Source organism: Platalea leucorodia (assembly GCF_965183815.1).
Source record: "Platalea leucorodia genome assembly, chromosome: 7".
In the NCBI taxonomy this organism is placed as follows: domain Eukaryota; kingdom Metazoa; phylum Chordata; class Aves; order Pelecaniformes; family Threskiornithidae; genus Platalea; species Platalea leucorodia.
The window spans coordinates 45527921-45550710 of NC_138829.1; the positions used below are offsets into that span (position 1 = coordinate 45527921).

The following is a 22790-nucleotide window of genomic DNA, read 5'->3' on the forward strand; positions in this document are numbered from 1 at the left end:
GGGGTAAGATGAATAGAAGAATATGGTATAAGGGAGTTGGTATGAATAATAAAAAGATAGATCATATGAGCATGACCAGTAACATTGATTGGAAGCCAAAAGAAAGGGAGGGATTGTAATCTTGTTTTGAGGCTTTTTCTACACTAGGAAACTGAGTAAACTTGGTTAGATTGCTCATGAGCATGTGCCAAGCCATGAACTCTTCACTAGCTTGTGCTATGAAATGATATGAAATGAAATAGTTTCTCTGTCAACTTAAAAAATAAATATAAATACTACCTAGTAATTAGCTGTGGTTGAACTTTTATAGGCTTTTTGTCGTTATGCACCACGTGGGGCTTGTTCTTTTAGTAGACTCTTAGAATTTTGCTGGTTTTTTCCCTTAGTAATTTGGAAAAATAACATTGTATTACTCTTCTTTTATATGTTAGTGTCGGGAATTATACTACTGTGTAAAAGACAGTATGGAGCGAGCAGCAGCAAGACAGCAAAGCATTAAACCAGGTACATGATTTCGCTTGTTGGGAACATTTGTTGTTTAATCAGTAATCAACAAATTTTTTTTATTAATAACTTCTTGAACGTAATCTCCTTTTACTTGGAAATCTGAGGGTAGTTTTGTACATCCATGTGTATGTAGCAGACTTAGTGTTATCATTAACTTGCCCCCATATACCTCTCCCTAAATACAAACAAAAACAAAACACCTGTATAAAGAAGAGTTACATGTAAGGAGGACTAGCTGCCAGTAACATGATAACTAAGAAAAGACTATGAAACTTCAGCTTCATTTTCTCTTCATTATTCCTTTCTCTTCATATATTCCTGATTGAGACATAGAACTATGTTGTCCACTTTGTGTTGAGAATGGAGGCTAATAAATATGCTTGCTTGTCTTAGCGAATCTACAGTGATGAGTCTGCAGATTTCTGCAGACTTTCAATGCACAAACCTCTATATTGAAAAGTCTCGTATTGGTGCAAGTCAAAAGGTGCAGTTAACCCAATGTCCTTATATCAGTATAACTTCTCCAGTGTAGACATTCTTCTTAGTTTAGCGTAATCATCTGGGACAGGATAGTATAATTATACTGGTGAAACTTTTCTTGGCAAACACCCCTTTCCTTTTCCTGTTGAGTCAAAAAACCTAGGAAAGTGCATTTGCAGTTTTGAGAGATTGAGTTCTTGGGGAGGCAGTTTTCCATTTTTCTTAGTCTCCAGATAGCAGCAGGTGCTGTATGTATCTGGGTAACAAACATGAAGGTGGCTTATTTTATACCTTCATCAGATGGTTGTTTCTCCCTTGCTGGTGTCTGTTTGCAGGTTCAGGGTAACATCACTGTGGGTTTGTGTTTTCAAGTTTGATTTTTGTTGCAATTATTTTTTTTTTTCAAGTGGATGCTAGGACTGGGAGCCATGCTTTGAGGTACAAGCCTATTTTAGGTGTGTCTTAATGCCAAATCTAAGGGATCTACATTTTATACTCATAACTGGCATCAGCATGACTGAGAAAATGACTTGTGTTTAAATCTAGCATCCTAAGTGTTCAACTCTCAGCTAGCTGTTGGGGCTTGGAAGAGCCACCATTTTCTTAATCCTGTCATTAGTCCAATTTAATCTGAGGAGGTGGAGGAAGGACTGGACTTTCTCTGAGGGTAGAGGAGGCAAAAGTGTCTTTGAAAGCTATTTTAAGAATTGGAGAATAATGTAGTATTAAAAATGTGTTTGAAAGCCATTCTCCAGAGTTCGGTGGTTCAGCACAAACAATAATTTTTTAAAAAATTATTATAAGAAAGCATTATCTAGCTGAACTGAATGATGTAAAAGAAACTAGATGAAAATGCCTAGATTGTCATCTATTAATGTCCTCTGCTAAATTGTCATTGTTTTAACCATGTTGACTTTTTCATTGTTGAAAGCCTAAAACAATGCCACACAAAACGATCAAGCTCACAAATGCAAGCCTAGTTTGTACTCGCTTATGTGTTTGTACTTAAGACTATGCTGTCTGTGGTGTTATGTAATTGCAGTGCCTTGCCATGCAGAAATGAAATTTGGCATTTAATACAAACAAAACCCCAATATGAACTACAATAAATACAGACTGAGCTGACATCAATGTCCCTTCATGTAACCAGAATGAAATTTTTGACAATACTTAAAAGTCTAGTGGTTCTCAGAAGGCTGTCATTAGTGAGTGGAGTACTACTGAAATGCTGCCTGCTATTCTTGGTAGTGTCCTCTTGCTATGCACATTAAATGGAAATAGTTTTTATTGCTTTATATTTCCCTTCCACATATCATGACTTGGCTGACTGCTTTCTGTTCTCTCTCTCTCTCTCTTGATATTTTTGTTTGTTTATTTTTGTTTCTTTGTTTTTTTAAATAACATATCACAGGCCCTGAGTTGGGTGGTGAGTTCCCTGTGCAGGATATGAAAACCGGTGAAGGGGGTCTTCTTCAGGTCACACTGGAAGGAATTAATCTGAAATTTATGCACAGTCAGGTATGAGGGAAATCTGTGAGAAGACTGTGAGCATGAAGCTTTTTGCAGCATGCCTGTATATGTGTTTCCTCTTCCCAGAGTATCAACAAGGACAAGGGATAGCATGATGGGGGTAAAAAAGTATATGTATATTTACACACAACCACACACGCACATATAAATATATATATCTCTCTATGTAAAAATACACTGAAATTAAATATCCTCAGGAAAACTATAATCAACTGAAGAAAAATGTTGATACAGGTTTCAACTTCTTGTTTCTGGTGGTCTGAATTGTCTAAGCACAAAACAATTAGAAGCCAGTATATTAAGGAACAGAAAAAGTGACCAATAGTAAGTTAAACTGCCATAATGCATCACACTGTGAACATATCCTGATGGCAGCAGTCAACTGTAAAGATACAGTGTTTGAATATTGCAGATACAGAGGGCAACCTTCTGCATCATATTTAATCTGTCTTGTTTTAAAATTTGAGGAAATCATCTGTAGAGTTTATTATGAAAATAAAATGGGAAAGTGGTTTTTGCTGTAATTCACAAAAATAAGAAAAAATTACTGATTCTTTTTTCCTTCTGAATGGCAGATCTTGTGGGTATAGAGGAAACACAACTAGAATTGTCATTTCTTCCTTTCTCTGGATGTTGTTTCTGTTGCTTCCTTTGATCCTTGTTTTTTATTTTGCTTTGTGTTTTTTTGTTTTGCATATGATATTAAATGCATGCTATGCTAGACAGTAGAATTGATTTGTAGGGGGGGAGAGAGAGAGAAAGAGTGTGTGAGAGAGAGAGAAAGAAAAGCTTCTGTCAGTCCTCTGTGGAGTGTTTTTTCCTTTCCTCCTGACTAGACTTTTCTCCCCACACAAGCTTTGTTCTTCTTTGAGGATACATCAGTGTAGATCCCACTGGAAGTGCACGTGCATCTTAAACAGACATGCTCAGAATCTTTAATACTTCTCCCAAGGTCACAGCAGCACCATGTGCCTCTTTGAGTTTGCATATGCCAGTATAAGGAGTGGAGAGTTGCGAACCTCCTTCAGTTTTCTTCCTGTCTGTTACCAGGGTAGAACCTGGAGTACAGCTGACCTGCTGTAGTATTTCAAACCTCCTCTGTGATGGAACAGTCTACATGTATGACTTAGTTATAGGTTTTAACTTTTTATTGGATATGCTGAAATATGAGGAACTGCAAGAGGAACTCATCCATAGTACAGAATGAATTTTCATAGTTATTGGAAATGGCAGGTCTAAAGCCTTTGAAAATTAAACCCTGCTCTCAAAACAACAGTTTGATATCATTATAGATGGACATAATAGAAATTACTTTGTCCTAAGGTAAGGACATACCATAGGGAATGTTCTGTTTGCTTCTCCTTTTTCTTCTTCTGCCAGGAGTCAAAGATGTTGAGCTCAAACTGCTCACATCTTCAACACTCTGTGGAGATGACTCTATTTCATAAACGAACACCCAGGCATATATGCATTTGCAGTGAGAAAAGATATATATATAAGAAGGTAGCCACATCATCATCATCATGGTTTCTTAAGTGTAACGGGCCTCTTCACAAGACAAAGACACTCAGTGTTAAGCATATAGTAAGCACACATTCATTGTCCAAAAGAAAAACTCCAAGTTCTAGAACATACTCTTGTCCTTAAATTCAAAGCCTTTTTTTTCCCTGAAAGACTGGAATGGCATTCTGAAAGAAACCTTAGGGGAACCTAGTACTGATTGTTATTATATGACTGTCAGGACCATTACGGGTTGAATTTTGTACCACAGATACAGAGTCCTGTGCTACCACCAGCACTCCTAGAGGACTAGCTTTATCATATCCTTCCTTACAGAGAATGGTGTTCTAATTTGCTGTCCGTGATGAAAATTACTACATCTTTTCCAGAAGACAGTTTGTGCAGGTCAGACCCAGAAAGTATGCCAGCTCTCTTTCCCACCTGAAAGATTATTCCTCCTCTTCATCACCTTTCCAATGAGGCTGTAGCCAGATCAGTCTCCATTACTTAAGATGGATATTGAAACAAGTACAGTTCTGGAAAATGTACTGAGTTTATTCAATATGTTTAATTCTTGGTCTGTTAGATTTACATTGCCAGCTGGCAAGGGCATTCAGTACCATTTAATGGACCTAAGACATATCCTTGTTTTCCTTCTCAAATCAAAGTGTCTAGACAGATATCAGAAGTCTTCTATTTGAGATTCTGTGTAGAATGGACAACCGTAGCAGTTATGTAAAGGACTCCTACTAGTTGCACCATACAAAGAAAAAAATTCCCTCCAATTTCGTAATCTGTGGAGCTAAAGGATGTTTGCATTCTCATTCTAACGCTCATCAACCAGACTGCTTTCTCAAGAAAAGGTCTGCTGTTCTAGATGAATTCTCCTTTCCAATTCTCATATAAATTACATGAATTGGTCCCTAAGGCAGTTGATTTCAGAATATGGATATGAGCATGATTAAAACGAGGATCCTACAGCCGTTTCTCTGTGTTGAAAACGGCTTCTTCTGTTTCTGTTGAGATTGGATGGGGATACTGACCAACAAATGCCTACAGGACCTCATCAGGCACAGCTTTCTCTTCATCTTCCTTTCTTTACTCTATATAAGGCCTTGTTCTTGGCCCTCTTTTCAAGTACTCTTTTCAGCAGTGGAACTTACTAAAAGAAGGGATTTCTGTTGCTCTGCTTGGTTGGACGTCATAGAAGTAATTCATGTAGAACATGGGAAGAGGGGTTTCCACTTTTTAAAAAAAAAAAAAAAAAAAAAGATAAATGGAGTCTATTCTGTCCTACCTGAGAAGACTGAACATACTGCTTCAGTGTTAGAATGGCGCTTGCTTTCATGAAACTCTTTTTGAAGGCTCTTGATTTGCAGTGTGTATACTTTCTTACTAAAACTGAATTTGAATTAGTAAATTGAAATTTTTGATCTTTGAAATTGAAATTTTTGAACTTTGAAATTGAAGTGAATTCCTCAGGAAATGTCGTAAATGCATGGCAAGCCAACCTATTATGACACGTGATAGTTTTCTTTAGCGTTCACAAATTGTCTCACTATGCCAGCAGCGCACGTAAGTTTAAGAAGAAAAAATGTTCAAGCCTACCCGTGCCTAGCAGGTCAGAGGAAGTCCTTTGGAATAGGGAGGAATCAAGTGTGCCTGTGGCATTGGCAGACTATTCTGAGTTTACATCTACAAATTATGTTATAAAATATTGGGCCTCAGTAACTCTGTCCCCATTATGAATTAACTTGTGTCAAAAATAGATGGAAGTTTAATAAAATGCAGCAGGCACATGCCCATCTACAGTAGGATCCACACTGAATGCTCTGTCTTGAAGAACCAGAGTTTCCCTAGGGTAAGTAACTGTTATTTCCTTTACGCTTGTTTTCTGATTGAGTGAGAGGAGAGCATCTCTGTCCCTTAAACAATGTAACAAGAAATTGCCCATCAACTCGTATGTCTTCTGAAAATTGGTAACTTACTGTAATTGTGACAAACTCGATGAATTCTCACCTCGCTCATAACTCTTGTGGAAATGCAGCACTCCTTAACATTATACTCGGATCATGAGCAGCTGGGGCAGTCAAGCCTTTTAGGCAGCTTTACTGTTACCAGATAAAGCAACCAATGTTTCACCTGAGCCTTTCTATTGACTTTGTGAATTTTGAACTTTAGACTACTAGCAAAAAGTTTTCACGTAAAATATTACAGAAAAAAGGAAACTAAGTGCAATAAGAAAGTGTTCTGTTATTGACTTGTTTACTCTGTAGCTATTCCTCAAAAAATAAAATGTTTTTGACCAACTAAACTGATGCAGAACATAGTCGAAAACAGGCAAACAAAAAAGATGGGATTAAGTCTCCTTTCCCTGAGTGCTTGAATGTAAGCAGAAAGCAAGCTTCAGATTTTCTGATTAAGTAAGTGGAAGTTTAGTTTTTTATATTGAGCAAAAAATATCCTGGGTCTGTTTGTCAGTTCTTTACTAATAAATATAATAATAAAACCCCTTTGACCTGAAAATCAGCCTCACTTCTCTCAGATGTATGGTGCATTTGCTGATGTCTAGTAATACAGATAAGCCTGTTTCTTAAAAAAAACACAATGATTTCTGGTGTTGACTTCCTTTCTTGGGTAGCGTATCATCTACGATTACATGGGTGTTGCTAGTACTGGATTCAAAAGGGTTGCAGAGATTTCCTTTCCCTTCTTTCCGAGACAATGAATTTTCTCTAGTAACATTTTTTTAAAAAAGGTCCTGAGATGATGGTGTCGTAAGTGTATAGGCACTGAAAGTACCAGTCCAGACTATTGTAATATAGTCTTGCAAGGGTCTCTCTAAGGTGTTGGACATAGACTTACTCTGAATGTTAGGGCAACACCCTCTTAGTATTTCTCTTGCCTTGAAAAAGCAAGTATATTAGAAACTGGAATATGGAATTGGTTCCTTATAGCACTTTCTACAGATTCTTATGTCTGTGTACTGACTCTGAGTCTTTTGGACATGTGCATATAAGAAGGGAAGGTTTTGTATCTTGAAATAGATTGGATATTGAACAAACTCCTCAGGCTCAGGGAACTTTTTATTCATGCAATCTTGGTGTCTTTGTTCTGGACTGAAAAATCTAGTCATGTAGTTCAACTGTTCTGTTTTTTGGGGTTCATGTATGTAAAATGTGAGTTTAAAGCAGGTTTGTTTTCTAAGTGACTGCTCAGCTGGCAGCCGCCATATGTGAAGTGAGTGAACAATAGAGAAGGGTCCAAACTCTCCCATCCTGCTTAAAGCAGAAAAGTGGTAGTGACCTTTAAAGGAGACAGTTCCAAGAGTAAGTATGCAGATTATATATCATAAACTGTAGTAAAATCTTAAACGGCAAGGCTCTCAGGGAGAAGGAAGATTAGCGGTTCCTCATTGGATTAAATTCAACTACTGGACAGGTTAGGAGGATCAGTGTCAGGGTGGGAAGTATAGTGCCCCTTACCTGCCCTCTGTGCTGGAGGAGGATGCATGGAGGGGCAGAAACTAACTGGGATGGATCAGAGGCTACAAATCGTGCCAAATTTGGGAGCCAGCTTTTTTCTCGTCCCCCTCTTCTGTTGTATTTCAGGTGTGTTGGTATTCTTTTTGCAATAACTCATTTGAGTGCCTGAAGGGGTAGCAATGTTGGATATGTCAGAGTTACTAACTCCTTCGTTTCTCTTCCATGCTTTCTCCTCCTGCAAGGAGCGGAAGGTACTTCATCTTCTGCTGTCTTCGCTTCTTAGCACTTTTAAGTTATTTGTTGATTTCTAGCATTGTGGCAAGTTTGTCTTTTGAATATTTATTTCACCCTTTATTTATATATTAAACTGTAAATGAACTGGTAGTGTATGCTACAACACTTCAGGTTGTATCTGCTGTGATGATATTTTTGTTTAATTTTGGTTTTTAGTTTAAAAAAACCAAACCTGGCTAATTTTATGTTACTTTCCCTCTTGTTTTTGTAGGTTTTCATAGAGCTGAATCACATTAAAAAGTGCAATACTGTGCGAGGAGTCTTTGTCCTGGAGGAATTTGGTAATTACATTATTTTGATATTAGGTCTGTACTCGCATGGCAGTAACTCAAATTTCCAGTCTTCAGATTCAGAGTTGCACTGCAGTTTCAAAGATGGGAGAGAAATGTAGATTGCATGTGAGAAGTTGCCTAACTGAGAGATGGGTGACTTAACATAAAAATTTACACATTCATTTTCATCATATTAAGATTTGTGGCCTAGGTGCTTTTTGTTAATAGACAAAGAAGATGTTTTGAGTCTTCTGAAGCAAACAAAACAACAGTTAAACTTGGCTGTGTGTAGGAACTTCCTTTGGTATGTTCCTATTTCATCTGAGAAACCACATTTTTAAGCAGGACTTATAGTTGATCTTTCTCAACACACTATGCTTTCATTACAAAGAATTACTGTTAATTGCAGTTTCCTCTTTGCTCTATGTGGAATTTCATCTTTGTTGTCGGAAGCAGATGTTTTCTCAGGTTGCACTTTATTTATCCTGTGGTTTTTGTTTCAGAGCATGACTGGTAAAGAGTGGAAAAGTAAAAGTTAAGGAGAATAGAGAATCTGTGCTATTTTGGTCTGTTATTGCTATTACATGTAACCTGCCTAAAGTCTGGTTTGGGGAAAATTCTGGGTTACTATTCAGTGTTAGTGTCAGTCACACTGTACGTAACTAGCATCTGAAAAAAATAAGTGATTTCAGATGCAGCTCTCCAGAAGTGATCCACATACTTCTCTTGAAATAGTCCCCAAACCCATATTGGTTAATTCTTCCACCCGTCTGTGAGACATTTGTCTAGGTCTTAAGTGTATGTATGAAACATTGACAAAGAAGATAAAATTTACAACATTCTTTCCATAGTAGATCAGCATCCATACTTTGGCCATTAATCAAAATCTAAATCAGCAGCTCCCTTTACCAAGACTCTCATTGTTCTTTGGTGCTGTGAATAGAATGTTCTGGCTGAGGGATTCTCTCTTAGAATATAAAAGACAGCTAATATGAGATGGCTGAAATTAATATTCTTTGTCCATAATAATGTGATGTCTCCTTTGGGTGATACAAAGTTATAAAGTATGCAAATGATAAAGCCTTTCTGACTAATGCAGTTTGCTTGTTGTTTGCCATAAATTAATCTCCCAGAAGTTTGGGGTTTGAATTTGTGAACAGTTTTTTCCCATTTTCTGAAAATGTTGTTCATGGTTCAAATGATCGGATCAGTGTATTTAAACCCTGAAAAATTTCTAATAGTTTAAATGTTCAGAAGCTGTCTGCACTTTATGGCTGCATGTTCCTTGGATACCATATTTTCCACCCTGACAGGCATGATTCATTTTACTACTTACAGAAATTGCTTAAGGCTATAAAAGATTATTGATGAGTTTTATAAAGATGAGAGTTCAGAAGCCATGAAATTAGCTTAAAGAATGGCTTCAGCTTCTGAAATCTTTAAATTAAAAAAAATTACTTGGATCAGAAATTAATTTTGGATCATTTTCTGAGAGGTTTTAACTCAAAGTATTTCTTTTAATAGTTTGTTTATATTGCACAAGAAGAAAGACAGTGTTTGACTTAGTTATTTCCAGTCAACTTCTATTGATGACTCTGTCATACAGCGTTTAGCCCCTAAATAATGACCGTAATAACTGTAAGAAAAAGAACTTCCTTTTTTACAGAAAATTTTATAATCAAGGGCCTATTGTAAAAGCTAGAATTGTGATACGGAACTTATGAAAGGCTAATTTTAAGAAGTGATTAAAAATAAAATGGGAGTTGGACACTACAAGCAAAAACTGAGAAATTAAACCAATTAAATTAAAAATACCCTCTTCCCAAAATAGAGGTCACAGACAAGAACCAATTTAGATGTACGAAATGAGATTTACAGTTTGCCCATCCAGCTAATAAAAAGAAAGATGAAAGAAGAAAGATGTTGCAGGGGAGCTAACCTTTCTTCTTGTGCAGAGATGAGAGACGACCTCAGAGCTGCTTTTTTGTTATAAAGATGAGAAGATATGCCAATCTGTCCTGTTCAAGAGAAATTAATGTGCTAATTTGTTAATAGTAAACTAACACCATTCACCAAAAACTTGCGTGGACTTCTTAAGAATGAAGTTATTCAGCTGTGTTAAACGTTGTGACCCTTGCAATCAGATTCATCATAGGAGTATACTGAAGTACTATCTCCTCTTAGAAAAGTAGAGAGTAGTAGAGGTAGAGAAGCATACATACTCCAGTCTGATGGGAAATACTTCAAAGCAAGATTTGTTTATTTGATTTTGCCAAGCATGAGTGCTCCAGGTTTAGTGATATCGCAGCAGGAAATTAAAGGTCTGTTTGTGTTAACACTGGGTTTAGATGGCAGCATGAAAGTTGGAATTGCGATTTCAGAGCAGGACGCAAGCAGAAGTTCAGGAAATGTTGCCCACAAATGGAAGTGGAGATTTAAGTGAGTGAGGAAATTAAGGCTCTTCCCTCTGGAATTTGAGTTACTGCTGTGTACTTGTGCTTTACTTTCTTGTGGCCCCTTCACCGCCGCTGCTATGAAAACCTTCATTCTCCAGCAGGTAAAGTGATGTCCCCTAAACTCATTCTATGCTAGCGCCATATTTTCATTCACAGGACTAAAGGCTGCAGGATGGTGCTTAATAATTTACTCCCTTCATCCCCTTAGATCAACAGCATCAGGAATAACTTTTAATGTTAGAAGAAGAGTGCTTCTGCTAATCTCTTAATTTGAGGCTTGGGTCTTTTTTTTTTCTTTGTTGTTTTTTTTTTTCCTTCTTTGTATTCTGCAGCGGTAGTGCTTTGACTTCTCTGAGTGTAAATCCAAACCCACTCTTTTTACTCTTCCTAACTCAAGTCCTCTCAGGAGCATTTTCCCCATTGGAAGGACTGTGAAGGGGTACTTTACTTAAAGACAAGGCAACTTACGGACTGTGAAGTGGGGAGACAGTACCTTGCCTAGGTGCTCTCCTGTTCCCTCTCTTCCTATTCTCAATTATCATACAGGACTTTACAGCTTCCCTTCTTCCCTCGTGGCACAAGGTCCTTACAGCTTTCCCATCCTGCTTTTTGAAGAGTATATTAACAGTTGTATGTTATCCAGTGGGCAGTGAGACTTACACAGCTGTAAAAGTCCTACCCTATTTGGCTGTGCACCAGCCTCACTCCCACCTTTATCCCCTGGTGACATGGAGTTAATTTGGAACATCTGGTGCCAACGGGTAAGGTAGCTTGGATGTGCACCTCCTTATCTCCCCAACTCTAGTCACTGGTATCACTGGGGCAGTGCAGCCTGGGTGTGCACTTCCCCTGTTTCTCAGTCCTTAATGTAACTGCCAACTCCAAGAAAAGAGAGAACTGAAAAATTAAACAAAAATATTACATTACTTTTACGATCATATTCTGTACTTTTCACTAGATTTTTTCTTTTTTCAAGAATGACAATACCATGACATATGAGAATTAGTAGGCACTGGTTTATATTTAGAGTACTTTCCCAAACCCAGTCTGCACTGCCTACTTTTGGCCCCTTAGAGTGTGATCTGTCTCCCTCTCCAGCGTTTAGCCGTGTCATATCATAGTTGAAAATATGACATCTGCATGGATAGGTTTTGTTGTGGACTTTTCCTGCTTACTCATACTGAACTCATCTGCCTCTGTTTCTTTTCTTGTCACTAGTACTATGTGTAATAAAACATTTACCCTTCCTCTGTGAACCTGGTATGATTTGGTTTTGCATAATTTCTGTATTGCTTCTTCTAAATTTTTTTGTTGTGACACAGAAATTCCATGGCAAATTTCAGCAATTCTGGAAGGGAAGTATTCAAAGTTGGTCTTGGTATTCCACTGATCTTAACATTTTAAATTTGCCATTTGTATGTTCTTAGTGTGGTCTTTGTTCTCTCCTGGTACTTTCCCATGGTATCTGTTCACAACAATATTTGTAGACCAAGTATGGGTCAAAGGCACAGTTCAGATGCAATGCACACTAATGGGATGGTTACAGCTTGCTTTTTTATGCATTCCACAAAGACAACAAAAGGCAAATTTTCTTTAGCTGTATTATGCCTGCTTTCTTTCTGTTAGTTTGAGGCAGTGCAAGGGAGGAAGATGAAATTTTCTGGATAATAGATTTTTTTTTTTTTTTTTTTAATTCATCAGTGCCCTAATCCTCTTTATATATAAGGTCTTCTAGAAATCAACAAGCCTGGGATTTTAAGAATACGTATAACTGAAATCAGTATTTTATTTTAAGGCAACTTGTTCAAAAGCAATGAACGTTTTCAGTGAGTATGTCAAGTAAATACCATCGCATACATCCTCGACAGGAGAAAGATTATCTTGAGAAACTCTTGAAATAGAACTGGGACACAGTCTTCCAGTTTTGAAAATTTGTTCCCTCAGCTACTTTTTTTTTTTCTGGATTTCACTAACTTATTACAGTGTCCAACACTTCTTTTGAGATATGTTTTTCAGCAGAGAAGGATTCAAACATCTAAAGGATAAAATCTTTGGGAATCCCATACTGACAAATTCCTATGGAATTGTTGGTTTATGTTTTATTGTAGTAGACATTAGGCATATTTTGTCATTAGGTGTATTTTGTCATTAATTTTGCTGTCTAGCAGGACTAAGTAGTATGAGAAAAGCCAGAGTCTCTAAGAACCATCAAGTATCTACTATGGTTTTCCAAACAGAGGCAGTGAAATATTTTTGCAAACCTGAGTAATTTATTATGACATTACCAGTATCATCAAGGACATATGTAATGTAAATGAAGAGAAGGAAGAGTATCTATAAGTGAGGGATAGTGAGGTGCCCTGTACCTGCACCTGCTGTCTGTGTGCATCCCTTCCCTTTCCTATGGGAACATTGTGCTATTTCTTTCCCCTTTTCCTCTCGTTTTTTGAACTTTTTGTTTTGTCTCTTGCCCGTCCGGTTTTAGTTCCTGAAACTAAAGAAGTGGTGAGCCACAAGTACAAGACGCCAATGGTGAGTCAACTGTGATGCCTGCTGGTAGTTCTTTAGAGGATATATCTTTACATTTTCATGTGGCAGAAAGAATTACATTGAGATTGCAGGATTTGCAATGCTAATACTGCAGTGAAACATCAGCTGCTCTCTTATGGTAGTTTTCCTTAAGGGAAGACAACAAAACTTGGTGATTGTTGTTTCTATGAAACTAGAGGAACTCACAGATAGTGCAGAAAGCGTGGTCTCTTTTGTTAAGATAGATAAGGATGCAAGGTAGCTGGTTTGGCATGAACTTGAGCACAATAAGAGCTAGTGAAACTGTTAAATTAAAGACAGTGCAAAACACAATCCTTAATCCACAGAACAGATGGAAAGGGAGACTAGTTCCTGGGCATAAAATGGTTGCTAACTGAGTTTATGAAAAATTCCCATTTCCTCATGAACGTGAGCAGTGAGATGCAAGAGAACAGTGTAAGTATTGATTCCTGCCATATAGGTGAGTTACTGCTGTGGTTTAGTGTTCAGTTTTTATACCATTTTTTTGAACACCAGCAGTTGATGATGATACTCAGCACTTTTACACGTAGTAGTTCAATGATCAGGCTTATATGCACTTATGAGGAAGAAATAGAAATCAACGATTATCATCAGAACTGAAATGTCTTCAGTCATTTTATGTCTGAAGTGCAGTGTGTACGTTTGATGATTGCATGGGAACTCACAGTCCTTCAAGAGGAGAGAGAAAAATCACATGAAGAAGCTAGAAATGTTTTAGAAACAAGATGCTTAGAATATATATAATTTAAGAAGCAGATAGCTATATCTTTTAATAAGAAAAGCCAGTTTAAGGAAAATTAATTATATTTTACATAAGTGTTTTAGCTTGTACTATAATACAACAAAACACATTGTTATGCTTATTACCTTTACAAGATTATAAATGTCAATTTACAGGACAAGAACTTTTAAGATCACCAGAAATTAGAACTAGGATATAAACTAAGTCTAAGTCTTACCTTCACTGAATTGTGCTGCCAGTCACATGCTAAAGGAGGATTTTCTGTTAAATAATAGCACACTTAATCAGTTAAAAGCAATAATTGTAAATCTTGCTAATGCTATGTGAAACCCTCTACTTTAAGGTAGTGACAAAATTGCTTGGTATTCTTCATATGAAACATGCAGTGTTGGGTTGTGGGGTTTATTTAATTAAAAAAAAAGGGAAAAAAAAAAAGCTTGTATTATCTATGGATTCACTAGCATTGGTTAAAAATTACAAGGACTAACAGTTCTTGTACTTTTGAGTATAAAAAGATAGTTGTGAATAAGGAAGAATCCCACCATTTTGTGAGTCAAGGTACAGTATTGGATGTTTAGTTTTAGTCTTTTTAGTTAGCTCTTTCAACCCCTCCCAGAAAATTTCCTGTAACTTCATACAACAGACCAAAAGCAAATACGTAGGATGATTTTTCTAAAGCCAGCTGGCCAACTTTCTAGCTTAGCACACTGTTCTTAAAAATTATTAGAATCATGCTATCAAGCAACTAATGTTTTTATCCCAAAGGAGGTTTTTTGTTATAAGGCTTTTCTTCTCTATCCATCTCAGTTATAAGGTAGTAGGGAACACTTTTTCCTGATTTTTGTCTGTAGCCAGAGTAGTTATCCCATGAAGGAAGACATGCAGTAAAATACAAAATGTGCTTAAAATCATCTTAACTTCATTATTTCCTTTTCTAAATTCTTGTAGGCTCATGAGATCTGCTACTCCGTGCTGTGTCTGTTCTCTTATGTGGCTGCCATTCGTGGAAAAGAGGCAGAAAACAAAAGCAAACCACCGCGACCAGTTTCCAGTTGATCACGATATTGGGAAATAGCTACCCTTCGGCACGTTGACGTGCAGTACTCCCACTTTTACTGCAGTTACTGGAGCTCACTTTACTGTCTTCTATGAGAACTTGATTATTCATGTGTGACCCTGCAAGTCTTTCCCCATAGAAAAACCTAAGACTTCGCTGCTCAGTCTCCTTCTGAATTCATCCTTAATGGAGTTTTGATATGAGCTGTTAATCAGACAGTTTTGAGCATCAGCATCCAGCTGTGAGTGACCTACTCTGGCCATTCCTTTGGAATTCCTTTTTTCTTAAGATGACTAACAGCTTGAGTTCGGTTGTTTTTTTTGTTTCTAGTGGTACTTGTTACAGATTAATCACTTTACAACGGCAGGCTTCTGCTTTCAGATTCTCTGGTATGTGCACAGTGGAAGCAGTCTGGTCCTGCTTGTTGTTTAAATGTAGTGTTTTTGTTGTTTTCCTTCTGTGTTGTTCATTTTTACCCACCAACATGGAGTTCTTGTCACATAGTTCTTCAGACCCTTTTGGTAGAGATGAACAATTTAGCTACCATAGTCTTAAAATATCATGTGACAATTGAAGTTTGGCTATTAAATTGGTCGATTTGTGGAGATGACTGCTTCTCAAGTGGGAAAAGGAAGTGGAGAGAGAAACTTTGAAGGCAGTATATTGTGAAAAACCCTGCACACCTCATGGACTGTGTGGATTTTCAAATGGGAGTTTAGGTAATATTTGTAGATATCCCAGCAACAGAGTTAACAGATGCATATAAGCACTACCTAAAGCAGTTAATCACAGGGATTAGAAAATTATTAAGGAGATGTAAAACTTGGAAACATTATTGGCAGAAGCACATGGCAGACCCATGTCTTTTGGGGTTTGTAACTATACTCTACACAAGATATTTCTATAGCAATCTGTAGAACGTGTTCAGAAGCCCAAAGGATTATACTGTCTCCAAATTTTTTAAGCTATTGCTTTTTTCCAATCTGTACCTGTATATCAAGGAATCTTGCAAATACTGTGTTAATGTATAATGAAACTCCCACAGTTAAAATTATCCATCACATTCCTTATTTTAAGTAGGCCGAATATGAATGTTTTTTGCATCCTGTTTTTGTTCTTGAACTGTACTGCACTTGTCTGGAAAGCTCTTAGGATGCTGGGAGGAGAGACTGTCTAGAGAAAATAATGTTACATGTAAAATACCTGGAAAAAATGCTCTGATGCAAACTGATGTATTGTATGTTCTGACACAGAATTCTGAGTAAATGCACCCAGAAGTAACCCTGTTTTGGCTTGGTCAGGGTGTCTACCGTTTTGAATGAAATACACTAGTAATGGGTGAGGAGATGATGTAAATATTATAGTACCACATCTATTTATAGAAACTGTACAGCTGTCTGAATGTGAAATAAAATGTCATTCAACCAGCAACTGGTTTTCATCCTCCTGTGCTTTTCTATTAATGCAACTTATTCTGAAATTAGTGTAACTATATACAAAATACATCATACACATATATGAAATAAGGAAAAAGAGAAGACTATAAATGGAAAATCTACATTTCTTTCCACATAAGCAGTTGAAACTTGTTTTTGTTTTTTCTTCTATAATAACCTCCATGTAATTTGTCTTCAAAACAAAACAAAAGACTGTCTGAAAAACATGAATAGGGAAAACAGACACATCTGAAATATTGAATTTTTTTTGCACACATGCAAATAGAAGCAAAAAGTACAAGATTTTTCATCCTTTCCTAATACAAAGGCAAAACTGAAATTGGCAAACACTGAAATTAGCCTGTTTTGTATTTAATTTATTTTCTTTCTTTTTTCTTCTGAGACTAAATTTTCTTACAGCAATATCTGAATTTTTATCAATTGTAGTATTTTTGATACTACTATATTACAAGTACAGTTAAGACTGAAATCACTTTGGTCTACAATAGACGTTCCGTTTACTGCAATACTGGGTCCGACTTAAGTAGACAATATTAATTTTTGAATTGTAAATATTATGTTAGCAGGCCTATTAACATGTTCAAGCCAGTTAACTTAGAATTATAAGGGGAAGATCAGAGTTTAAAATAATTAAATGCACAGCATTGCTTACTATATACACCTTTTTTTTTTTCCCTGTAGAAGCTGTACTTTTGCAAGTGTATTTTTCGGTGACTTAAAATAATAAATTGCATAAAGTGCTGTACACTCTAGACTGCTGAGAAACTTCAGTTCAGAATAAGACTTTTAAAGGGCCTGATAATAAAAATGGCCCTCTGTCCCTTTTGACAGATTTTTTTTTTTTTTTTTTTTTTTAAGAACAGGTGTGGCTAAATAGTTATAGCGCTTGATGTTCAATGGCAAGGAAGAATGAGTAACAACATCAGACACTGAGCTTCTGCTCTTTAGGTGAGAGCAACTGACTTGGCTTCAAAATTGAAGAAACTTTTGAATTGTACAAAATCTTGCTTGTACTTGATGATGGTGACTTGCAGGTGTTCTGCGAACTGTGGGAACGTAGCGTATCTATCTGAGACAAAGGCATGCTGTGCAGTGTTTCCACTACTAAATACACAGTGCTGTTCTCTGGATACCAAATGCAGACCTGGGGGTTGGATTTAAAATTGGCACAAGAGCACAAGTCTTTTGGAATGCAGTCTTTCATCCCTTCTGCCTTCACTTCATCACGCCTAGGCATTGGTAGGTATATAAAATTTACTTTTGAGGGAAAAAAATAATGAACAGTGATTTGCATGTGTTTTGTCATGTCCCACTTATTTTGATCTTTAGGTAAGAATTCCTTAGCAGCAGTAAGAACTTAGAGGCTTCTAAACCTTCCAAAACCGAATGGAAGACAAACTGAAAACAACTGGTAATAATAAATACTGCTAGAAGATTCTTAGGACAAAATTAATGACGCTTCTGTTTTTACCACCAGGAGGAGCCTTTGTCCTAGTTTTTAAGTATTTCAAGATGACGACCTTTTTATTTTAACACTTGTGATATTTCCAAGGCACTTACACAAATGTGACAAAGATCAATGAACTTGCCTTAAAACTTAAGGCTTATCCTGAACAAGTTTCTTTTTCTGCTACAATTCTTTGTGGAAGCTGGTTTTCAAAATGACCATTAAGTGTTCTCTGCAGACACTGGGGTTTGTGACTAGTCTTCCTGGCAGTTTTCAAAGTGGAACCAAGGTTACTGATTTACCTGTCCTCTGGATCTCACATCTTCATTGGGATGTTCCAAAAAAATGCTCTGGTTTTGTTTGTGAATGCAGTGTCAGTTTCTAATACAAGTCCACATTTTAAAGGTTAAAGGTTTTAACATCAGTGAGTATCACAACAATGATACTTATTAAGTGATATTTATTAAAGATATCTCTGGAAAAAACTTTGAAGATGTCTGTTGAAGGAAAAAGTTCATTACTTTAAGAAAAACATTGTAAAAATTTCCTACACCCTGATTACTAGCTTCAGATAATCCCTACCCTCCTACTTTGACACTTTCGGGGGAGCAGAGTTTGTAAGATAAAATGTTCATCTGGGTGTTCAAAAGCTAAATTGCTAGTAAATGTAAATCACGAAGAAGAATTTTGATTCCAACTAAAGTTCTATCTTCGTGATTAAAGTGGATGGAAAAATGTGGCAATGAGTCTAATCCTTCTTAGGAACGTTTATGTCGCAAGGATATTGAAGATATTTCTAGAATCATGCTGCTTATGCCAGAAGGAGGGCTTTTGGTTCCCACTGAGTGTGTTGTTAATAAGGAAGCAGTTGCCTAGAATGGGAACAAACCAGTCACTTGCCCCTGTGTCAACCATAGGCTCCTCTTACCACTGGATTCAGAACTAAACATAAAATAGAAGCTAAGGTTCTCAGAAAGAGCAATATTTACATCCCTTGATTGCCACATGGATGGAAGTCAGAAGACGTTGCCTCTGAGGTGAGATCTTCCTTCAGTGAGAAAAACGGCTTCTGCTCAACTCTGACTCCAGTGGTATTTAGGAACTCCAAGTCACTGCTCTTAGACAAGCCCGGTTTTGGTGAAAGGCAACGTCTCCTAGCTCCTAAAGAAGTGGGAATTAGGACCAAGAAGCAGAACCTTTGTGCAAAGGACCTTGCCAGACAAAAGGCAATGCCAAAGAGCCTCTTGCTCTTCCAGAAGTTGCAATTCAGCCAGAGGTGTCTGCTTCTCATGAGGGCAAGATGTTTCCAAACAGCCGAGTGGTATTACTTTGGTTCTGCTAGCAGCAATGGCTTCATGTACAGCCCTACCCTGTAGCGCTCTTGTAAGATGCTCAGTGTGAGCAACAGCGTTGAGTTCCTACAGCCGTTCTCAGTGTGGCTACTTCACTAAAATAGTAGAAATGTGATGATGCTTTAAATAATAGTGGGTATGTGACACCTCTTCCCAGCACTTTATCTGAAGGTTTAAAATCTTGATGTTGGTGACAGATGAGGTTTGAGTGCAGTTGAATACAAACCAGACTTAGAGAGGACCTCTTTCAGTCAGGTTCTGTGCTCAGGTATGATAAAAATCAGCTCAACATTTATACCAAGCTTAGTAAAATCTAAGTTAATTTTCTGTTTATAGGTGCTTAGTATAATTGTAAGTTTTAAGTTAATTTTCTGTTTACTTGTGTACAATGTTTTGAAACTTCTGTGGCATAGTATTTCTAGCACTGACTAATTTTGTTTTAAAGCATCAGTCCAACAAAGAATCATATATACAACAGCCAAGGGCAAACAGTCCCGCTTCTATTTGCAACAGTTACTATAGTGATAAACGTGGTTTAGGAACCTACATAGAAATAGAAATCCCCTTCTCCCAAAATAGCTATACATAAAAAGGAACAAACGGTGGCAGGAAAAACACCAGTAAAACTCTAAACAGTTGCTTCCTTCAAGTATACGAAAACTCTAGTTCTGTATTTCCATTCCTTCCACTCTTTGCCTTTTCAGTTTCTCTTATTAACTCCAGTGAGTGCCAGTCTATCCACAGTGCTCTGGGTGTCAAAGTGCTCTCTCCTTCCCTTTTTACCTCTCTCCCTGCTTGAATTCCTCACTGTTTCCTCAGAGTTTCTTGGCCTACACTCTCTTCAGCCAGTCAGGCTCAGTTCTGCACCTCAATTTCTCATCAGGTGTCTCCATCTGTTTCCCATAGTGTTTTTTCATATGTTCTTCTCGCCTCTCTGGCCATCATCATCTTCCAGCCTCTTTGCCCAAACAGTTCAGACCTGTGCTCTTCCCCAGTCTCCTGCTCAACCAGTCTCTGCCCCCTTCCCGCTTCCAGTCATAGTCATCTTCCTCTCTCCTGTTCTTACCGAGCTCTCTGTCATCTTCTCTCATCCCTCAGCCTCATTCCGTTCTTAATCCCTTTATATTTATATCAAATTATTTTGGGGGGAGTGCTGATGAGTGCTATAGACGGAACAGAAAAAATTTCCAGTCTTAGTTCTGCTGTTCTGTGATAGCTCCCAGCAGCAGCTCTTCCCTACATTCCTTGTTAGAAATGGCTCAACCATTTAATCTGGTATTAAAAATAAATAAATTTGTCTAAAACAGACTTGTAACCTAACAAATTGTCTAAATTGTTAAAGTTTTTCAGTGCTGTAGGAAACAAAAAAGCATAAGAGGAAATATCATGCTTTGTAAATACATGGTACTGTTAGCCCCCCTTATACCAGTGAGGAAGAACAAGTCCTGTTTCCAGGTAGAAATTTTTGAGGACTTTCCAATGATCAAAATCTACCGTACTTGGGTTTTTTTTAAGGCAATATATACATGAACTGACCTACAAAGCAGAAGAAAAGCTTGGATTTTCAGCCATTTTTTTTCTGGGTTTGGTATACGAAAACCAGAAGTAAACAACAAATTTGAGAGTTATATTAGTAATTAGTCTTTTCGTGATCATACTTTCCTGGAGTACATCTGGATTACTGGGGCAATTATTAGCATTATGACAGATACCACGCAAATGCAACCTTACTGAAAGTTAAATTACTTTCATCCACATCCCGGGTTCGTATATTTGGGTCCCACAATTTATACCTCCAAGCAAAACAATAAAAACTATGTATGATATTCTTTATGTTTGTTAAATAAACCATGATAATGAATACAAAATCAAGTTCAGATGATTATCCATGGTGAAGAAGAAAAAGGGGGCACACTTACCACTTATTTTTTTCACCTTGTATCAATTTCCATACATTTTCATATCCACTGGTATTTTATGTATATTGGATTAGTCACTTTTTTGGATTATTTCTCCTCTGTAAAGCTATCCTAATACAGAATTATGATTGAAACATGTACACAGCTATGACAGTTATCTGTGGTTTTAGGGCTGCTTATTGTCAACATTTCTGTCTGGCACAGAAAGCGGATGCTAGACTATTTTCTCCATATTAGGACCTAATAAATGAAGCTGCTCTTATCTGTTTCTTTTAAACTTTCACCAGTTCAACCTGTTTTAAGATGTGTTGCTTATGCAGAGTGCTGTGTGGACCCTGCCCAAAGACAAGTAAAGGATATCTCACTGACAGCTTTTGTTTTCCTAAAATAGAGTTCTGTGGTTGGGAAGCACTTGAAAGGTATCAGTGGGGCTGTTTTTAATCTCAGCAGACTGTTCTGACAAAATTCGTTCGTAAGGAGACAGGAATGACTTGTATTTCTAAACCTGCTCCAAGACGGTATGTTAGTGGTAAACCTCTCTCCTAAACACATATAAGGATTTTATTTCAAAGAAATTCTGTGATAAAAGCAACATAAATGACTTTTCTGATTTCCAGAAACATCTTTTCCCTTGCTGCTCTCATTTGAATGAACATAGTATGATTAAATTAAGGAAAAAATGCTATCAATCAACTAGTATTTTCTTGTGTTTTTATTTTACTCCCTCGGAATAGCTAGCACAATAATCCATTCTTAGAAGGAATGAAACCTGCAGGTGAGGTGTGCTGAAGGTATCTTAAATATCTGTCTTGCCCTGCACTGAAAAGCTTTGTTACAATAATATATGGGAACCTCTTGACTTCTTACTGTAATTTTCAACAAGTAGAATTTAATTTTTATATATAATTTTATATAATAAACTTAGACAAGTCTGGGAAAGTCAATAAAGATAACTGCTTCCTCTTGTAGAGGGAACAGGAAGATAAACTCATGACAGGTAAGGCACTTTATAGCATTTTAAACATTCTGTTGGGACAATTTGAGCTTAATCCGTTTAATTTGCATTTCACCCCACTGTATCACTTAAGTATTGTAACTTAAGCAGCAAAGCAGCGGCACAGATCATCAGCTTGTGCTAAAATCAGGTCATGCATTGACTGGTCATCCAAACTGAAACAATCCATCAAGCATAATGTTTAGAGTTTACAAGCTACTAAGGAAAGTGAGATTTTTTCTAAACATGTTACTGAATGCGAGTAGTTTTATTTGTGTTACTTTGATTTCTGCCTAACATTAGAATGATTTTCCAAGCAATGATTTATTAGCAAACATGTGAATGTGTGAAAATTTAGGACTTTTTCATTTTAGGATATTTGTATCAGCATAACTATGCTAGTGCGCCTTCAGTTACAAAAATGAGTGTTGATTGGTGTAGTCAATCCTAACTTGAATAGCTGAATAAAATGCATCAGTACCTAATCTGATGGAAATATAGCTTCTTATTGCACAGGTTACCGTTCCTTGATCACACAAGGATTCACCTGCATTGAGGGTATTATAAAAATATATTTAGTGGTTGGCACCCTTTCTACAAGAATAGATGTAGTACTAGAGCATATACAGGGATTTACAGTTGCTTGGGGATGAAATACTACATGCATTTTTATTAAGCAGTCAGAAATCGAATGTTGAGGAAAGAAACAATGAGCATGTTTATTCTG

General features: G+C 37.0%; 1 protein-coding gene across 9 annotated transcripts in view; it reads left to right on the forward strand.

Moving 5' to 3' along the window:
• Positions 1-16257, forward strand: part of MADD (MAP kinase activating death domain) — a 77138-nt gene extending 60881 nt beyond the window's left edge. For all 9 annotated transcript variants that reach the window (XM_082318038.1, XM_082318041.1, XM_082318042.1 and 6 more), the window contains 5 exons: positions 432-504; positions 2399-2505; positions 8008-8077; positions 13010-13056; positions 14786-16257. In XM_082318038.1, the coding sequence (XP_082174164.1) occupies positions 432-504; positions 2399-2505; positions 8008-8077; positions 13010-13056; positions 14786-14893 (405 nt within the window). In that variant the 3' untranslated portion in view covers positions 14894-16257. The remainder of the gene's footprint in view (positions 1-431; positions 505-2398; positions 2506-8007; positions 8078-13009; positions 13057-14785) is intronic.
• Positions 16258-22790: the final 6533 nt, after the last annotated feature.